Source organism: Eschrichtius robustus, chromosome 5 (assembly GCF_028021215.1).
Source record: "Eschrichtius robustus isolate mEscRob2 chromosome 5, mEscRob2.pri, whole genome shotgun sequence".
NCBI classification, from domain to species: Eukaryota; Metazoa; Chordata; class Mammalia; order Artiodactyla; family Eschrichtiidae; genus Eschrichtius; species Eschrichtius robustus.
In genome coordinates this window covers 136,608,706-136,630,055 of record NC_090828.1, presented here as the reverse complement: position 1 = coordinate 136,630,055, position 21,350 = coordinate 136,608,706, and the positions used below count along the sequence as shown (strand labels likewise).

Here is a 21,350-nt window from a genome sequence, read left to right as displayed (position 1 = left end):
GTAGCAGTCATCCCTGAATGGACATCAGGAGGCAGCCAGTCCGTCACTATCATCCGCAGCACCGCGATGGACAAGTCTGTGCTCACAGCTTTATTTGCATTATGTCATTACAGGGAGGTTGCAGAAGGGAACTTACTGAAACAAGGGGCTTGAATGTTTTGTTGCTAACCTTTCTCAAGTGGCACGTCAAGTCCTCCCTCCCAGCAAACAGCGTGCATACAACTTCAAGGACCTGGCCTGACTGCTGTGTCAGTTGGCAGGGCTCAAAGGGGACAGCTGAGGGGCAGTTCTCCGAGAGCCTCGGGTTTTCTGTTGCTGAGGTACCCCAAGCCCTGGAAATCAAGAAGAGAGGCTGGGAAGTCAGGGCACGCTCTTCCCTGTCACATGTGTGGCCAGACTGGGCTCTCCCATGGCCTAGTGCTACTTCCACAATTCTCCTCAAGGTGCAAATAGTCCGCTAACCTTTAAGAACGTGTTTCTGGGCCCCGGCGACGAGGGGCCACTGCGTGGCGGCTGGATCATGGCGACGTCTGTGGGGACCATTGGACGGTGAGGGGAACGACCCCCGCGGGGATGACTCCGAGGGAACCGTGCCCGAGTCGGAGAAAGACGGTGAATTCCAGGAGCATGAAAAGATTCTGTCTCCAGATTTTCTTTCAGTTGCCCAGATCCCTGAAATGCTAGCAGAGGGTGTAGATGGAGTTCAACAGAAACTGGAAAAGTTTTTGAATTTCTAAAGTCTTCAAACCTGTTTAAAGGAAGCCAGTCTACTATATTATTATGTATCTGGATTTTTGTGGGCAAGAGGAATGGACTTTTCTATTATTCAATATTCAAAATTTATGACTTTACTAGATATGGTACTTCATAATCTTAGAAATTTTTCATTTCTGAAATTGCTATTTTCTAAAGAAGTTTATCATAGAAAAAGAAATAGGGACTTCCCTTGTGGCGCCGTGGTTAAGGATCTGCCTGCCAATGCAGGGGACACGGGTTCGGTCCCTGGTCTGGGAAGATCCCACATACCGCGGACCAACTAATTCCGTGCACCACAACTACTGAACCTGAGTTCTAGAGCCCGAGAGCCACAACTACTGAAGCCCGCGTGCCTAGATCCTGTGCTCCACAACAAGAGAAGCCACCGCAGTGAGAAGCCCGCGCACTGCAAGGAAGAGTAGCTCCCGCTCGCTGCAACTAGAGAAAGCCCACGTGCAGCAACGAAGACCCCAATGCAGCCAAAAATAAATAAATAAATAAACAGATAAATTTTTTAAAAAAAGAAAAAGAAAAGCTCAATAATAATTGAACTGCACTTAGAATGATACAGGAAAGCCTAGTTATCGAGTAATAATTATGTGTATCTGACAGACATAAAACAGGATCTGGAAGGAGGCCATGAGAATTGGACTAACTGACATTCATTAAACCAGATTTTAATTGTTATGTAGTTTTATGCTTCTTTTCTAATTCCTACACATAGAAAAGAATCTAGACTAAACAAATTACAAGTTGGTGTTTATAGTGTCTTCTGAAATTTTAAATTACTTTACTGTCATTTTATTAGTAATCTGGGGACCTAGCACTTATATCCCAGAAAGAGAAGCTAGGTAACCCAGAAATAATTGGATCCAGCAATCAGCCTGTGTTCTCATAACTCCTCTGCACTCTCCCCTTCTACCTCCCTGAAAAATCCACCCCATTAACAAGACATGGAAAGTTTATTAATGGTCTCCTAAGAGAGACAGAAGTTTGGTTGGGGTTGGGAAGGTGGGATTCACATTGTTCAACACAGTTCTGCCCCAGGCCCTCATGTAGGCCACCAGCTGACAATCGCCTCCTCCAAGCAACCAATCCAACCTCGTTTTTGCTGGAGCCCTTCAACTTTCCACCTCCATGCTGTTCGGTCTTGTGTCCATACACCCCTCACTTGCCAGCAAACAAAAGACAATTTGGACACTCCAGTTACCTGGATCCTCCTCAAGATGCAGGGAGCTGTGTGTGTACGTGTGTGTGTGTGTGTGTGTGTGTGTGTGTGTGTTGTAAATAATATTTGCCTGCCACAAATAAAAATATGAAAAGATGATGAAAGTTAATATTTGTATTATACACATTATAAAATGTAAGTCCAAGGAAAAAAACAAACAAAAAGAAGAATGTGCTTCTGACTTGAGCCAAAATGCCTCCATGGGACAACCTATGTTTCATTCCATTTCTGTCCAATGATCAAACCCATTGTAGTATCACCATAGCAACTAAAACAGAGCACAGTGAGTATTTCATTTCAGCTCTGCCAACACACCATAGAGCGACCTGAAGTGGTTTGTTTCCTGGTAACCCCGATCTTCCCATCCGGTCTACAGCAACCAAGTTATCCATTAACACTATAAAATAGCACAGTAGTAAGCATAGACCTCTGTGACAGAGTGACTGTTTAGAGAATTTTATAATTCTTGGTCTCAAAGAGAATGAGCATTTAATGAGTGCTTTTGGTATACTGGCTTCATTGCATGTGAACCCATTCCACCCTCATCAAAAACCCTACAAATTTGGGGTGTTTATCCTCATTTCACAGTAAGAAAATTAAAACCAAAGAAGTTAAGAAACTTGCCTAGGTCACATGGGTAAAAGTGGCAGGGGCAAGATTTGAACCGAGGTCTACCTGACTCCAGGGCCAGTGCTCACTGCACTACATTACACCACACCAGCCCTCAAACAAACCTGGACTCCCTCCCCTCCCTCAAAGACAGATAAGACTTCCATTTTTAGAGATTCTTCAGGGAAGGTGCTTCTCCAATTTGCTCGTCCTAGCTCAGGGTCTGAAGGCCCTTTCGCCTTTCATTTCAGTGATCTCCAAAGTGCAATGGCAGAAAAATATCTGGGGAAAAGCAGGGCTTAAATGTTTCCCCAGAAACAGTTATTCACAGTACAGGAGTGTAGGTCACAGAAAACATTCTATCTGGGTAGTTCAGAGTTTCTCAATCTTGGTACTGTTGACACTTCAGACTAGATTATTGTTTATGGGGGCATTGGGGGGAGCTGTCTTGTGCACTGTGGGATTTTTAGGATTTTTAGCAGCACCCCTGGCCTCTACCCACTATATGCACTCCCCTGGTGGTGCAATCAAAGTGTCTCCAAATATTTCCAAATAGGGGGAAAACCCAGCCCCCATGGAGGACCAACATATAGCTCATAGGTCCAAGTGCAATTAAGACTGGGAGAAAGAGGAGGCCAGACAGAGCCAGAATGGAATGTCTTCCTGGAAGAGGTGACACCCAAATTGGCCTCCTGGAATGGCAAGAAAATATGGCTCAGAAGATGGGGGGGGAGCAGGTACAGGGCAGGGGCTATTGGACTGGTGTTCCCTAGAGGATCTTGGTTCTGACAAACCAAGGAAATGCCTGTATCATCAGGGAAGCCCAAGTACTGCATCCTCCCTGGATCAGCAACTGTGAGATAGACATTTCCAGACTGGGCGAAGCTTAGATCCAAAGTCCTGATGGGCCAGGGGGTTGTCTACCATCTCTGTCCAGGAGGAATGACTCATTTCTGATTGTGCTTTATCAGAACCCATCTGAGGCACCCGCCCAGAGGTTTGTCCAAGGGTTAGTGTTAGGGTTAGGCAGCAGGAGGGGCACTGTTGGACTGCACCCCGCAGGCCTCTAAGGCCTGCCCTTGCCCAGCTTTAAGACCAAAGGAAGAGCCCAGAGTCGGCGACAGAGACATCCATGGCTTAATGGATGGGGGGAGTCTGAAGCAAGGTCCTGGAGTGACACCCCACTGTGTGCTGTGAACAGCAGGCAGGACGTGGCGGCCAGTTTCTAGGGGGAAATTGACGTCAGGTTGGCTCATTAGTTACCAGGGAAACCAGCAGAGGGACACGCCCCTCACTGCCTTTTTGATAAGAACAATCACTAGCTGAGGCCTGAGGCAAGCATGTAGGAAGGTCAGTCCGGTGAGTAGAATATAGGTGAAGCAGGCACTGGTCTGGCAGGGGATGTACAGAGAGCAAGAGAACAGCTGTCTTGAGTGGCCTGACCATACAGGCACAAAATATGAGTCATTTTCTCCTCTCTGGAGAACTGTGGGCAGTCCAGTGAATAAATCTCAGTCTTGGGCTCTGGCACTTAATCCCAGGCCACTGGTTGTAAACAGGGGGACCTCTGCCCCATGACCAGAATAATGGCATCCTTGTGACTAATATGATTTCCCTGGGGAGGCTGAAGTAGTGGAAGGGGAAAGCAAAAGCTGATTATGTGGCAGCTCAATAACCAGTTAAATGATGCTGATTTTGATGATGATAATAATACTTTGTACAGCTCTTGGAAGAGGTTGAGGGTGAGAGGCCCATTGCTAAGAGCTTTATTTCTGAAAAAAGAAGCATTAGGATGCTGGCATCTTACCTCTGGCTGAAATGCTCTGTGTGCACCAAATGCTCTGTGTGTCCTCCTGTTCGCACAGCTGGGATGCTCTTTTCAGCCTCACTCATGATTAGGATCGGCCACAGAATGAGCGTAAGTAATATGCTTCACTTCCAGGCCCGGCCCGTTAAAACCTCCTGTGCCATTCTGCACTGTCTCTCTTCTCCCCTCTGCTGGTGGCATGCAGAGCATCCAGGAGTGGATTCTGAGGCCCTAGGGGATGGTGGAGCCACAATGTGGAAAGAGCCTGGGTTTCTGAATGACTCCAGGGTGCAGAGTACCACCACTGACCCCACTGCCCATTTACAAGAGCAAGAAATAATTTTTTTGTTTCAAGCCACTAAAATTTGTTGTTGTTGTAATAGTTAACCTTCCATAATTAAAACATGATCCCTCTCCCATCCAAATCGGCCTTTGTCTTTCAAATACCATCACAAATACTCCTCTCCCAGGAAGTTGGCCCTGACTGCTACAGTTCACTCTAGCCTCGCCCACCTTTTAATTTCTAAGGCGCTCGTTACTCAGATCACATGATTTACCTGTTACCATGTATTTTTTTTTCAGAGTAGGACTTCTGATGGATTGTAAGTTTCTCCAGGCAAGAATTATATGTTAGTTTTTTTGTATCTTCACAGTGCCTGATAATAATAATGATAATAACTAATATATATGTATTATATATATATATATATATATATATATATCTATATCTCCCAGGAATCATTATTTATACATAAACACATTTAATCCTCATAACTCTATGAGATAAATACTACTAATATCCCCAACTTATAGATGAGGCTGTTTAAGCACAGAGAGGTTACACAATTTGTCCAAGGTCACAAGCTAGAAAGTGACAGAGCCAGTATTCACACCCAGAAATTTGAGTAATGACTAAGCTTCCAGTAATTATGCCATCTCAACCATAATTGTTTCAGGACCATTAGCTTGTATGTCCAGTGAAACTGCAGCCCCCTTTGGGCAGGGAGCCATGGTATTGATCCCATTTATTCTCATACCTGAAGCCGGCAAGGTGGAGAGGAATTGTCACCCACCACTTGCTGGCTGAGGGAACTGCAGGTCAGCTGGAAGCAAACTGTGTGGGCAGGGCAGGATTTGCTCTCAGTGCTGGTATGTATTTACCATCCAGAGCCCCGGAAAATGTGTCAAATAATCCAGGAAAACTCACTCACTGCTACTTTAAACTAGTTTTGAAAAAAACAACTTTTTTTTTTCTGCATAGTCCCTAAAACTAGAGATTACAACTCCTAGTAACTTCTCCTAAATCTTCTTTTAATTTGTATCTTCTGTTAAATAAACCCAGACTATTAGAGACAAAAGGAAGACCAGGGTCTTGAGGAGGCCCATTGTGGAACTGTATGTGGAGATAGGACCTTTAAGGAAGTAATAATTAAGGTTAAACAAGGTCATTAGGGTAGAGCCCTATTCCAATCTGACTGATACCTTTAAGAGATTATTACACAGACATGAAGAGGGACAAGGCAGAGACAATGGGAAAAGGCAGCTATCTACAAGCCAGGGAAAGAATCCTCAGAAGAATCCAACCCTGCTGCCACGTTGTTCTTGAACTCTCCGCTGCCAGAACTGTGACAAAACAAATCCCTGTTGTTTAAGCTGCCCAGCCTGTGGTATTTGTTACAGCATCCCTAGCAGACTAATATACCAAGTGATCAAGTTTTAACATCTCCTGTGATATGTCATATTCATATGCTGTAATGAGAGGGTATTTCACCTCTGTGGTATTCTTCTCCCAAACCCATAACCCCAGTCTAATCATGAGAAAAGTATCAGACAAACCAAATCGAGGGACATTCTACACAAGGGGTCCCCAACCCCCCAGCTGCGGACTGGTAGTGGTCCGCGGACTGTCAGGAACTGGGCAGGACAGCAGGAGGTGAGCAGTGGGCAAGCGAAGCGAAGCTCCACCTGCCCCTCCCCATCGCTCCCCATTGCTCGCATTACTGCCTGAACCATCCCCCCAACCACCATGGAAAAATTGTCTTCCACGAAACTGGTCCCAAGTGCCAAAAAGGTTGGGGACTGCTGTAATCTACACACTGTTTTTCCAGGATGCCTCAAAACTGTCAAGATCATGAAAAACAAGGGAAGCTTGAGAAACTGTCATAGACCAGTGGAGACTAAGGAGACGGTTAAAGGCAATGTGGTATCCTGGTTGGGGTCCTAGGACAAAGAAAGGACATTAGTAGAAAAACTGTTGAAATTTAAATAAAGTTTAGGGACTTCCCTGGTGGCTCAGTGACTAAGAATCCGCTTGCTAATGCAGGGGACATGGGTTCGAGCCCTGGTCCGGGAAGATCCCACCTGCCGCGGAGGAACTAAGCCCCTGCACCACAACTAGTGAGCTTGCGCTCTAGGGCCCGCGAGCCACAACTACTGAGCCTGCGTGCCAAGAGCCCATGCTGCGCAACAAGAGGAGCCACCATAATGAGAAGCCCGTGTGCCGCAACTAGAGAAAGCCCGCTGGCAGCAGCAAAGACCCAATGCAGCCAAAAATAAATAAATAATATTGAAAAATAAATAAATAAAGTTTAGAGTTTAGTTAATGGTATGTATCAGTGTTGGTTTCTGGCTTTTGACAAAAGTAACGACAAATGGTAATGTAGGTTATTAATATTAAGGGAACCTGGATGAGGGATATATGGAAATTAAACTATCTTTGCAAATTTTCAGTAAATCTAAAATTATTCCAAAATTTTAAATGTATTAAAAAACAAAAAATCCATTTGAGCCCAATTGTTTGGGATCCATACCAAGGATTAGATTTGTTGGGTCATATGGTAATCCTATGTCTAACTTTTTGAGGGATGGCCAATTTTTTTCACAGTGGCTCCACAATTTTACATTCCCACAAGCAACTGTATAAAGATTTCAATTTCTCTGTAGCCTCACCAACACTTGTTGGTTTCTATTATTTTGATTACAGCCATTCTAGTTGGTGCGACATGGTATCCCACTGTGGTTTTGATTTGCATTTTTCTAATGACCAATGATGCTGAGCATATTTTCATGCGTTTATTGGCCACTTGTATTTATATCTTCTTTGGAGAAATGTCTACTCAAGTCCTTTGCCCATTTTTGAATTGGGCTATTTGTCCTCTTGTTACTGAATTGTAGTTCTTCTTATATCTTAGATATTAAGCCCTTATCAGATATATGATTTGCAAAAATGTTCTCCTATTCTGTGGGTTGTCTTTTCACTCTCTTGAGAGTGCTCCTTTGATGTACAGAAGTTTTTAGTTTGAACCAAGTCCACTTTATCTATTTTTGTTGTTATTGCCTATGCTTTTGGTGTCATATTTAAGAAACCATCGTTAAATCTAAGGTCACGTAGATTTGCTTGTATGTTTTCTTCTAAAAGTTTTGTACCTTTAGCCCTTACATTTAGATCTTTGATCCATTTTGAATTAATTTTTGTATACGGTATAAGATAAGGGTCCAACTTCATTTTTTTGGTAGGTTGATGTCCAGTTTTCCTGTCACCATTTGTTGAAGAGACTGTTCTTTCTCCACTGAACAGTCTTGGCACCCTTGTCAAAAATCAGTTGGCTATAGATGTGAGGGTTTATTTCTGGATTCTCAATTCTATTCTATTGGTCTATATGTCTATCCTTATGCCAATGCCACACTGTTTTGATTAATGAAGGTTTGTAGTAAATTTTGAAATCAAAAAGTGAAAGTCCCCCACCTTTTCTCTTATTCAAAATTGTTTTAACTCTTCAGGAATTCCTTGCAATTGCATATGTATTTTAGGACAGGTTTTTCCACTTCTGAAAAAAAAAAACACTATTGGGATTACGATAGGGATTACACTGAATCTGTATATCATTTGGGGTAGTATTACCATCTTAACAATATTAAGTCTTCCAATCCATGAACATGAGATAGCTTTTTATTTATTTATATCTTCTTTAATTGTTCTTAGCAATGTTTTATATTTTCAGTGCACAAGTCTTCCACTTCCTTGGTTAACTATATTCCTAAGCATTTTATTCTTTTTGATGCTCTTATAAATAGAATTGTTTTCTTAATTTCCTTTTCAGATTGTTCATTACTAGTGTATAGAAAAAAATTAATCTTTGAGTGTTGATTTTGTATTGCAATTTTGCTCTTCCTAGCAGTATTATTCACAGTAGCCAAAAGATGACAACTATTCAAGTGTTCATCAACAGAAGAATGGATAAACGAAATGTGGTATATACATACAATTGAATATTATTTAGCGATAAAAAAATGAAGTTCTGACACATTCTACAACATGGATGAACCTTGAAAATATGCTGAGTGAAATAAGCCAGTTACAAAAGGGCAAATATTGTATGGAATATCTAGAATAGGCATATTCACTGAGAAAGAAAGTAGATTAGAAGTTACTAGGGGCTGTGGGTAAGGGAAAATGGGGAGTTATTGTTCAATGGGTACAGAGATTCTGTTTGGGATGATGAAAATTTTTGGAAATATTTGGTGATGGTTACATAACATTATGAATGTAGTTAATGCCAGTGAATTGTACACTTAAAAATAGATAAAATGGCAAGTTTTGTGTTATATATATATTTTTACTAATATAAAAAAATATTTTAAAAAAAGGCTGTGAAGGTCACTTGGTCCAACCATGGTTCCAAAGCTGAACCCCTTTATGATACACTGGCAGTCTCTGCTCCCACACTTCCAGTGATATGGTGCTCACCACAAGCCAAAACCAAAACCAAAACAAACTAAAACAAAACAAAAACAAAGAGTCCTTAACTTGAATAATTATTCAGCCACACACATAATTGTGCATTGAAGAGGCTTTGCTCAGGGCAGGGCACACACCTACGGTTTCTATAAAAGGAAAGACCAGAATCCATGAAGATATCTCTGCCTGGATCATTGGGCCTAGAGATGGGGCCCAATCATAGCATATTGGTCCGGGTAGCTTCCACACCATGGGCAACTGGAGACTGGCACTTCCGGTTTTCAAGTTATGGGCTGTAAGCCCATTAGTGGGCTGTGAAGTTAATTTGATATGCTGATCTAAAACAATAAAACAGCCAGTTATTTTGCCAGCAAAATGTTCATTCAGGAACAGCAAAGAATTGCAGTTCGCCACATGCAATCTATGGTGAACTGCAATCTCATCCAGTGAACAAAGGAAAGGTCCATTTTCTTTATAGAGAAGGGGGCGTTGGGAGGGGCTGTTAAACGGAGTCCATTGGAGGAAACTGGGAGTTTGAAGTGTAGTGGCTTTTCATTGGCTAAGGTGTGACCGTTTCTTATTGGCTGCCTATTGCCAGGCAAGGAAAATTTCTTCCTTCCTCCTGCTGGGTAGTAAAGCAGTAATCTTCTTCCTGTTGGACATGCAAAGATACTTCTTTCTGTCGGGTCTGTAACTGATGTGGAGCAGTAGGGCATAAGAGCTCCCCTTTCTGACCTTCTGACTCCATTTTAAATGAGGCTTCTGCTTATCAGTTTTCACAGATATAACATGACAAAATTAAATAGAGTTGTACAGGAGTTATCACGTGGAGCAAGAGTAAATGTTATGTGTTTATTAAAAACCTTAAAAACGTATTCCCACCCTCTTTCCTTGTCCTCCCTTCCCCCGACAGACAACCAATATTTTGTTTTTTATACGATTTTCAAATTTAAAAAATATAGTTACAAGTAACAATAAATATATGTTCTCCTCCCCTTTTCACAAAAGATGGCATACTCTTTTGCACTTTGCATTTTTTCACAGCTTAGAAATCTTTCATATATCAGTACATAGAGAGTTTTCTTGTTTTTTGTTATAGCTACGTAACATTCCATTGTACAGATGTATCATAATTTTGTGATCATTCCTGTTTGGACATTTAGGTTATTTACAGTATTTTTCAAATAGTGCTGCAATGAATAATTTTGTAGATACATTATTTGCACATAATAAAGTATATTTATAGGATACATTTTCTGAAGTGCAATTGCTAGGCTAAAGGGCATATGCATTTGTAATTTTTATAAACATTGCTAGGTTGCTTTCTGTAGGGAGCTACACCAACATACTCCCACCAGCACCCTATGAGAGGGCTTCTTTCTCCATAGCCTCACAAATGGAATGTTATCAGATTTTTGCAATCTGAGAAGTGAAAATTTGTATCTCAATATGATTTTAATTTGCTTTTATCTTACTTTAGGATATATTTTCATGCGTCTTAAAGCCATTAAAATTTTCTCGGGACTTCCCTGGTGGCACAGTGGTTAAGAATCCACCTGCCAATGCAGGGGACATGGCATCGATCCCTGGTCCGGGAAGATCCCACATGCCGCAGAGCAACAAAACCCATGCGTCCCAACTACTGAGCCCTCGAGCCACAACTACTGAAGCCCATGCACCTAGAGCCTGTGCTCCACAACAAGAGAAGCCACCGCAATGAGAAGCCGGTGCAGCGCAACGAAAAGTAGCCCCCGCTCGCTGCAACTAGAGAAAGCCCACGTGCAGCAACGAAGACCCAACACAGACAAAAATAAATAAAGGAATAAATAAATTTATTTAAAAAAACCTTGTTCCTTATAAAATTGTTTTTCTCTTTTGTGAATTGTCATATCCTTTGCCCATTTTTCTATTGAGTTATTAGTCTTATTGATTTCTAGGGGCTCTATATTCATTAGGGAGATTAGCCCTTTGGTCTATGATATGAGTTGAAAAAAAATTTTTTTAACTTCCTAATCATTTATCTTTTGGTTTTGATAATGGTGTGTTGATTGTGCCACGCATATGTTTTTACACTTATTTTATTATTTTTTGAAGTTTTTATGTTTAGTCAAAATTTTCAGCCTTTTATGGCCTTTAGCTTTCAATCTTTGTTGGAAAGTTCTTTTCCCTCTATTTTTATGAAGGAATTCTTAGGTTGGGTTTTTGTTTGCTGTTTTGGTTGTTCACATAAATAATGTTATACTATTTATAGTATTCTATGACTGTTTTGTTCACTTCATATATTGTGGAGATCCTTCCATGTGAGAGCTAAAGACTCAATTCAATTGTATTAGTGGTGGTGTGGAATGCCATGGTACTGATGTTTAGTGATTCATTATCCTCTATTAATGGGCTTTCAAGTGAGTCCCACTTTTCAATATTACAAGCGACTTCGCAGGACACATCTTGCATGTGTCCTAGTGAGTCATGGGGCTCGGGTGTGAGAACAGTGCACAGACCTGGGGAGCAGGCTTAGAACGCACTTGTTTCATTCATTTCTTCACCGTCAGGGCCCTCTAGTGGCTCAAGCACAAGAAGGCAGCTCAGACTTGGAGGCCTGGTTTCTCTGACGTAGAATAATGAAATTAAGGTGCCTTGAAATCTTCTGATCCAACTCCCTCATTTGACACAATAAGCTCAGAGCTTGACCCAGAACCCAGATCTCTGAGCCCCCAGTATGCAGCTCTGCCAGTGCCAGGCTGTTCTTTATAGTGTGTGACATTTCACTCCCAGACATGTTCATCAAGTTACAGTGTCTCAAAAGGCTGGCCAGATAAATCTTGTATGTCTCTGGGTTATCAGCCAAGGGAAAGAGAGTTCTGGATGGCTGCAAGGTCACTTCTCCCTTCCTCTCTTCTTTGTCCTTAGTATCCTTGGTGGGAAAAACAGCCTCCCCCCTGTGAGCCTCTCTACCACCACCAGCATGGACCAGCTGTGCTGGGACTGGAGAGAGGAATGAGGATTGGAGAGATGGTGGTCTCCAAGATGCAAGGCAGCCAAGACTCAGAAAAGCACATCTGTGCTGCTCCAGGATTTCTCCATTTGGGGCTCTGAAGGACAGCTAGCTGGTGAAAAGGGACTCTGGAAAACTTTCCTGGAGCTGTGTTTGTATTTACAAGCACAATGCTTTAACTAAGACTCTATGTTTATTTCAAAAAGTTTGTCCTGTCTCACTAAGTTAATGGCTTCTTGAGTACAAAAAATAGATCTGACACTTCCTTACAGCCTTCTGGGGCTCCGCACATTACTGTGTGTTCAGTTCACTTCTATCTCTCCATTCTCCAAACTGCCAGGACAATTAGAATCTTTATGTTAAAATCCAGCAATTATCCTCTTGTAATTACATCGTTTAGCCCAATTACTTTCGCGGCTGTTGGTCTTGTACCTTTGGTGAAATTACAAGTTCTTTATTGGCAGGATTTGCACTGGGTTCCCTTTCATTTAACCTCTTCCTGGACTTCTGCCCTATTCACCTTGCCTTATTACACAGGTACAATCCCACGCACTCTCTTTAGAAGAGAGCTTAGATCCTGGGGCCTCTTCTATTAAATGGAAGGAAATGAATATTTTAATTTTGCATCTTTGGTTCCAGGCACCATTAATTCCTTTCCCTTATAATTCTCACAACAGCCTGAGAAGATGTCATTCTTACAGCTGAAGGGGCAGACTTGGATTTCAAAGCTGGTTTCCACTATACAGGGGAAAGAATGCCCATGAACTCTCTTGCAAGAAAATGACAATTTCCAGAGAAACCCTCCCTCTCTCTTCCTTCTCTTTTCATATCCTTTTCTGGAGCCTAGAACTGGGTTCTGCCAGCATATTCTGACCGGCTAACAAAGGGCTCCAGGATTATCAAAGCTGGAATGTGTCTTCACTTAAAGGCATTTTGAGAATTCATAGCAAAGCTAGCATCAGGGATTTCACATATCTCAACTCCAAGGTAGGAGATGGACCTTTCAGGGCACCACATGAGGCCTTACAGCAGGCTAGGCATGCCCAGAAATCCAGTTCAAGATGTATGTTTTGTCACTAACAAAAGGCCCTAATTCTGCAACTCTATACCTGCTGGGGAACATTTGCTTATACCTCCTCTGGCCCTCCTCCAATCCAAAGGTAGTAACATTGCCCTCTCTATTGAAGAGAAAAAGAAACAAGCAAAGAAATAAGACTGTATTTGGGGGTATTGCAATAGGGAGAGCACACCAGATATGAAGATCAGAATGTCTAGGTTGTGTGGTTTTGTCTTAGGCTTTCATAGGGAGGAAGGTGTGATGATTTACAATCGGGATTGATTTGCAATCAGAAGTTTCAATCAGTCAAGTGAACAGAAAATATTTATCTCCGTATCTAGCTAGTTTTAGAGGGCAAAGATTTTAACAGGAAGTTTGAGGATCTGAGTCCGCCCTTACGAGCAGGATCAGAAAAATGGGGACAGGTCTTTGGCCTTGTCACGGGTAAACAAGGGGGTCTTCTGTAAGTCTTACAGGACTCATGAAAAAGGGTGGAGAGTGAGTTTTACCTAAGAGATAGGGACAAGGATTGTTCTTTACAGTGAGCCGTTCTGGGAACATTGACAGGTCAGGAAGTTTCTAACCATTGTTGTTTCCAGGGAGCATATAGTGCTCAAGTAAAGTTCAACAGTGTGACTTCCTCAAGATTTCATTAGGGCGGACTCTTCTGGAAGCAAAAACCTGTACTTCGTATTGTTGACCAAATGGCTTTTTAAGATGAAAGTTAAGTCGTTATTTTAAAAAAGAAAGGAAGAAAAATGCCTTGAAAAGAGGCCCTTTTGATCACGCCACTTAATAACTCATCGTACCTCGCCAGGCTTCGAACTACAAGTCCCAGAGGGCAATACGCCACTTCCTCCCCGTACTAAGGGCGGGAATCAAGCGCCTCGCTGCATGATGGGAACGACAGTTAATTTCCGTATGATGGAAAATTTAATTTTAGCCGGTCTTCATTTTTCAGAAGAGTAAATTAGAAGGTCCTCAAACAAGGCGCGGACGGAGAACCCATATAGTAACATTATCATCTCCATGGGGAACGGACCAGGTTCCTCCAAGGGAAGGTTTTAACCGCAGCCGCGGCTCCCGCTCAATTTTCCCAGTAGTCTCCTTTCCGGTCGTGTCGTGCGTCATTACCGTTGCGGCTTCTCATTGGCCGGATGACAGGTGACGGCGCCTGCGCACTGAATTCTTTTGACGGTCGGGGGCAGGCGCCATTTTGGCCGTAGAGGTGCTTTTGGGAAGTAGTGCGCTGACCTACACACCTTGCCAGCCTGCCGGGTATGGCCTCTTCTGCCGGGGCTTTCTAGGTCGAAGTGTTCGCGTCTGCAGCTGTTGCTGCCTTACTCTCCGCAGCCTCCAAGGCCTCTAGTCGGGCGGGAGCCTCTGAGCACCGCGCCGCGCCGTCGGTGGTCACAGCGCCGGGAAGGAGGTGACAGGGGCGGCGCGGGGCGCAGACACTCCCCGCCGAGAGCCGCCTGCCATGGACTCGGAATATTACAGCGGCGACCAGTCAGGTGGGGCCCGGACCTAGGGGACAGGGCTGGGGGGCGGAGCGGTTACTTGGCCGGGCTTGGCCTCGCACTCCCGCGGGGGAGGGGTGGGGAGGGGAGGGACGCCCCGGAGACGTTCCCTCCGCGGACTGGGTCTAACGTGGAGTGAGGCTGAGCGCTGAGAGCCAGCCGACGGGCTGCGGCCCCCGAAGTTAGAACCTCGGAGAGGGGATTCTAGATGGACAGCTGTCTTCTGAATCGGCGAAGGACGTCGCTGCAACAGGGAGCCATACATCAGACACTGTGTGCAAAGTACGAGGGAAGGTCTCCTGATAGGGGATTTTTTTCAGGAGTTGAGAGTGATTTTCGAGAATCCGAGGGAGTTAGCTGTTCAGTGGGGTTGCAGGATCTTATCTAGACTTTTCACTAGGAGTTGGGACTAGTTTGATCTCGCCTGCAAACTAGTTTCTCCCATTAAAGAACACGTAGGACCCAAATTTGAGTTGTATACATATTTTAGAATAAGGCGTGTTCCTCTGGGGCTTACTAGCGATTTTTGTTCCTTTCCTTCACCTTGACATCTTTCCCCTTTCTCCTCACTGAAGTTCTCCTTTCTTTTCCTGTTTAGTGTGTAAACACGGGGCCCCTCTCTGCTAACACCGTGCTAGCCAGCGGAGATCCAAAGACGAATAAGGCAGAACCTCGTGGGGAATAAAAACGTTGCTTTTGCTTTCCTATTGTGTCCTAGTTCCATTTAGTATTCTCTATCAAAAGGGCTTAAATAATTTTCTAAGCGTTAATTACTCCGTTGTGTTTTGAGTTCACTTCGATTCCTTATTATGTGACGGCGAATAGTAGTGACTGCAAACACGTTTCCAAACACATACTGCTGTTTTGCTTTAAACTGCAAACACGTTTCCAAACACATACTGCTGTTTTGCTTTGCTTTCCTGATGTTTTCAAAATAGTTGTCAGTTTATTTGTATTTTTAAATTACTTTTAAATAAGTAATCATATGTAATATGTGTATATAACGTGCTGAAAGACATGAAAAGTTAGCAATTTCCTGACTTTTCATTTTTTTAGCCATTTTTTGACGTCCATCCCTGTATTCCTAATTTATGCTATCTCGTTGCATCATTTTTAGGCATTGTGTAACGACTTCCTATTATGCTAGGACAGGGTCTTAGCCTCTTCTGTGCCCTCTTTCCCCCATATTCCAACCATTGAAGCGCAAGTTTTCGTTACACTTCAGAATTTTTTATTATGACTATATAATAAGAATATTAAATATTAAATATATATATATTTTTACTCCTTAGCTAAGTAGAGAAGCTGATTAGTATGATACTGATTTTCCTGTAGTTGAGTGCTTCATTTTTATAAATTTATTTATTGGGCTTCCCTGGTGGTGCAGTGGTTGAGAATCTGCCTGCCAATGCAGGGGACATGGGTTCGAGCCCTGGTCTGGGAAGATCCCACATGCCGTGGAGCAACTAGGCCCGTGAGCCACAACTACTGAGCCTGCGCGCCTGGAGCCTGTGCTCCGCAACAAGAGAGGCCGCGATAGTGAGAGGCCCGCGCACCGCGATGAAGAGTGGCCCCCACTTGACGCAACTAGAGAAAGCCCTCACACAGAAACGAAGACCCAACACAGCCAAAAATAAATAAGTAAATAAATTTAAAAAAAAATTTAATTATTTTTAGTAAACTCCTAACCAAGGCTTCCCATATTCTCCAACAACTCTAAATTCCTCTCAGTACAATTTTACTTTGTATCTTTAAAGTATTGGTTAAAGATAGGTAGCAATTCATTTTATAATAGTATAGTAGTATATGCTTTACTTTAGGGAGTTTACACTATTTCTGGACTGGAGTTCCTTGTGCTCTTCATTCATAAACAAAAACTGTACCAGACAGTGTTCTGGGCTCCAGGGATTCAGCAGCGAACCAAAAATCGCTGTTCTTTTGGCACTTTCTTTCAAGCGAAGAGAGAAGCGCATTAAACAAAACTAACTTGGAAAGTCATGTAGTACATCAGAAGGTGGTAAGTAAGTGCTATGGAGAAAATAGACTCGGTTATTTTAACATAAAGTTGAAATAAAGTGCACACTATTAGTTTGTTGACTTGGTCCTTAGTGATGTTTATTAAGCTTCCTCTTCCTTTAATGATATATTCTCGCTGCCACCTGTGTCAACAATACAAGTTACGATTGTTGGTATTTATGTAAGTATTGTACTGTTGTCTTATTCACAAATGAGCATCAGTAGTTATGCTTCATCAGTGGTAACCCTTGCTCTTACGTTATTCTTGATTCATTGTGTTCGTTTCGGTTGTAGATGTCATCCATCTTACACCTTAAGTGGGTTTTTGTTTTATTTTTAAGCAGATGATGGTGGCGCTACCCCAGTACAGGATGAACGGGATTCAGGGTCAGACGTTGAGGAGGATGTAAATGAGCAGCACTCTGGATCAGACCCTGGAAGTGTAGAGCGTCATTCAGAGGTATTGGCTAAACAACATCTTTGGGGAGGCTTCTCCCTTGCACATTCTATGAGACCTGTTTTATTTAGGAGTTGTAGAGAGCCTGTCTTAGGGTCTAGGCTTCAACCCCTTCAAAAATGATAGAGCACGGCTTTCAAAGTAAATAAATAGGGATCGTCTGGTTACTTATGAAATCACAGGGAAATAAGTATTGATTGAGTCCCATTTTGGATATTAGGCAGTTTCAACTGTGCTTATTGATTCAGAAAATAGGCCAGGCCTTTGATATTTGGCTAGGCTTCCCCATTCCCAGAATGATGTCTTAGTGGGGCAGTGCGGATTTGCAGTCTGAAGAAACATCAATTGAAATAGAAAGTTATGGTGGTTATCACCTATTAAATTTATATGATTTTAATTTGCTTCCCTGGTTATACAGTCTGTACTGCACAATGTTAACAAAATAAAATTGGGACTTTTTCAATAATTCAGCTGTAAGTTTTTGGTAAACACAAACTGAAACGTAGGAATGATAAAGATGGCCAATATACCAAATATTTTGCTTTGACTACACATGCACAGAAAATTGTCCAATTTTAAGTAGTAGATGCAGTTGTTAGAGATTGTATTATTGACTCTGTCCGTTGACATATCACTAGTATATTCATATATCCAACAAATATTTTTTGAGCACCTGCTATGTGTCAGGCTCTTCTGAGTGACTAAATGAGGTTCCACTGCCACGAAAATCCTCTCCTTGGATTTATTTTCCAGCAGGGGGAGAAAGACATTAAACAATATACACTTTTTTTTTTTTTAATTTTTTTATTTTTGGCTGCATTGGGTCTTCGTTGCCGCACACGGGCTTTCTCTAGTTGCGGCGAACGGGGGCTACTCTTTGTTGTGGTGCGCGGGCTTCTCATTGCGGTGGCTTCTCTTGTTGCGGAGGATGGGCTCTAGGCGTGCAGGCTTCAGTAGTTGTGGCACGCGGGCTCAGTAGTTGTGGCTTGCGGGCTGTAGAGCGCAGGCTCAGTAGTTGTGGCGCATGGGCTTAGTTGCTCTGCAACATGTGGGATCTTCCCGGACCAGGGCCAAATCAGTGTCCCCTGTATTGGCAGGCAGATTCTTAACCACTGTGCCACCAGGGAAGCCCTCCACACTTCTTTTTAAAAATTGTAGTTTGTTAGGAGGTGATAAATGCTGTGGAGAAAGAAGAAAGTTTGAACAGAGTGAAGGGTGCCAAGGTGGAGGGCAGGCTTTGGTGTTAAATAGGGAGGTACACATAGGCCTTATTGAGAAAGTGACATTTGAATCAAGACGTGGAAGGAGGTGAAGGAATAGCACGTGTCTATGTAGGGGATGAACATTCCTAACAAAGATCTAAGGTTGGAGCCGTGTGGCTAGAATAAATAGGCGGCAGGTGAGATCAGAAGTGAGAGGAAGGCTTATCTTTTAGTTATTTTGACGTCGTTCAGTTTTTGGTACACTCTTAAGCATTTAGACTAAATTCTAATTAATATGTAATTGATAGGTAGAAATTATTTGATAACATAAACATTGTTACAGTTTATTTAGTGTATAATATCTTAACTTTCCATTTTGGAAAGCAGCATCAGGAGATTGACTGATGGCTTCATGCTTCAGTTATAAATGTATAAATGTAGTGTTGACTTTCTTTTTTTCAACTACTTTTTTTAATGAGATGGATTCTAAATAAATAAATGTGCATGTTGAAAATTTGGAAATCATATAAAAGTTTAAAGAAGAAAATTGAAGTCAGCATATTCCTGTCACAGAAATGACTATTAACTTTTTTACATTATTTCTCCTGCGTTTTTATTCTCTTTCTATAGAACGTATGTATACGTTTTAAGTTACTTGTGATTTTTCTATATATGTTACGTATCAATATAACATTTTTATCTCTTCACTTAACATTATACTTAAGTATTTCCGCATGTCGTTAAAGATTCCCACTAAGTGTAATTTTTAATGGTTGCATAATATTTCATAATATGGATGGACTATTACTTATTCAACAGTTTCCTGATTATTAACATTTAGACTGTTTAGCTATTATAAATGAAGTCTGCCATGAACATATTTTTGTGCTTTTCGTAGATTTTCCCCTCCAGGAGGGTTATCCTAATTTGCTAAACTTCTAGTAGTTTGAGTGCCAATTGTACCCTTGAAAGAGTACAGTTATATTAAATGGAGCAGTGCAGGTTATAGCCCCCAAACTTAAAAGATGTGTATTAGTTTCCTATTGCTGCCATAACAACCTGATACAAATTTAGTGGCTTAAAAAAACAGAGATTTGTTTCTTACAATTCTGGAGGTCAGAAGTTCAAAGTGGGTCTCACTGGGTTAAAATGAAGGTGGCACCAGGGCTGTGTTCCTTCTCTAAGGGAGAATCTGCTCTCTTGCCTTCTCTAGCTCTACAGGCCACTTGCACTCATTGGCATATGGCTTCTTCCTCCACCTTCAAAGCTAGAACTGTCGCATCTTTAAATCTCTCAGACCTTTGTTTGTGTCCTCACATGTCTGTCTCTTACTCTGACCCTCCTGCCTCCCTCCCATGAGGACCCTTCGTGATTATACTGGGCCTACTCAGATAATCCAGGGTAATCTTCCTATCCTTAATTACATCTGCACATCCCTTTTGCTTATTTACACGTTCTGGGGATTAGGATGTGGACATCTTTTGTGGGGGCATTGTTTTGCCTGCTGCAAGATGGTACTCACAACATGATTTTTCCAAATAATGTTTTTCCTGTTTGCATTTTGGAGTTCAGGCTAGTTGTGGTTTGTTTTTTTGGTTTGTTTTTTAATTCATTTTATCTATAGTACTCATTCTGCATGTGTTTCTTTAGATCTCTAAGGAAACTGTTAAAAAAGATCAAGATAATATTTTAAAACTTAATGCAAAAAATATGATGAAAAAAATCAAAATCTTAAAGTCAGGATCAGTAACAGTGCTTTACTGGTCCATATTGGAGCCTGAAGCAAAAGAAGACTTATTCATATGTATGCTAGTATTTAAATTTTGATATTTTGTTCATCATGGATTTTTGTGTCAAATTTGACCTTTAAAAATATCACCTTTTTTTTCCCCCAAATATCTTTATTGAGATAAATTTACATACCATGCAATTCACCCATTTTAAAGTATGCAATTCAGTGGTCTTTAGTATATTCACAGTAGTACAGCCATCACCATAGTCAATTTTAGAATATTTTCATCACATTGAAGAGAAACCCTTTAGCTGTTACCTCCTTATCACCCCCACCCCCCAACCCCTCCTTGTTCTGGACATTTCATATGAATGGAATTACATAACATGTGGTCTTTTGTGACTGGCTTCTTTCACTTAATGCTTTCAATGTTTATCCAAGTTGTAGCATGTATCAGTACTTCATTCCTTTTTGTGATCAGTAATATTCCATTCTTTGGAGATCCCACATTTTGTTTATCCATTTGTCAATTGATGGACATTTAAGTTGCTGCTACTGTTTTTCACATTTGCTGCATCAGTTTACATTCCCACCAACAGTGCACAAATGTTCCCTTTCCTCCCCATCCTCCCCAACACTTCTTATTTCTTGTCTTTTTGATAAGAGCTGGTGTGAGGTGATATTGTAGCTTTGACGTGCATTTCCCTGATGATGAGTGATCTTTTCATGTGTCTGTTGGCGATCTGTATGTCTTCTTTGGCCAAATGTCTATTCAGATCCTCTGCCCATTTTGTTATTGGGTTATTTGTTTTTTTAATGTTGAGTTGTATGAATTCTTTGTGTATTTTGGATATTAACCCCTTATCAGATATATTTTTTGCAAATATTTTATTCTATTAAGTAGGCGGCCTTTTTGTTTTGTTGATAGTTTCCTTTGCTATGCAGACTTTTTAGTTTGATATAGTTCCTTTGTTTACTTTAGCTTTTGTTTCCCTTTCCTGAGGAGACATATCCAAAGAAACATTGCTAAGACCAGTGTCAAAGAGTGCACTGCATATGTTTTCTTCTAAGAGTTTTATGGTTTTAGGTCTTACATTTAAGTTTTTAACCCATTTTGAGTATACTGTTGTATATGGTGTGAAAGTAATCCAGTTTGATTCTTTTTCATGTAGCTGTCCACTTTTCCCAACACCATTTATTGAAGAGACTATTCTTTCTCATTGTATATTCTTGGCT

General features: G+C 41.6%; 1 protein-coding gene across 6 annotated transcripts in view; it reads left to right on the top strand.

Annotated features, from left to right (window-relative positions):
* Positions 1-14,394: 14,394 nt before the first annotated feature.
* Positions 14,395-21,350, top strand: part of IWS1 (interacts with SUPT6H, CTD assembly factor 1) — a 47,404-nt gene continuing 40,448 nt past the window's right edge. For 4 of the 6 annotated variants that reach the window (XR_011074164.1, XM_068545303.1, XM_068545301.1 and 1 more), the window contains exons 1-2: positions 14,395-14,701; positions 17,065-17,183. Coding sequence is in view for 5 of the 6 variants with exons in the window: in XM_068545303.1 (XP_068401404.1) it covers positions 14,668-14,701; positions 17,065-17,183 (153 nt within the window). In the remaining variant the exon portion in view is untranslated. The remainder of the gene's footprint in view (positions 14,702-17,064; positions 17,184-21,350) is intronic. The other 2 variants (XM_068545302.1, XM_068545306.1) reach the window with 1 other exon arrangement.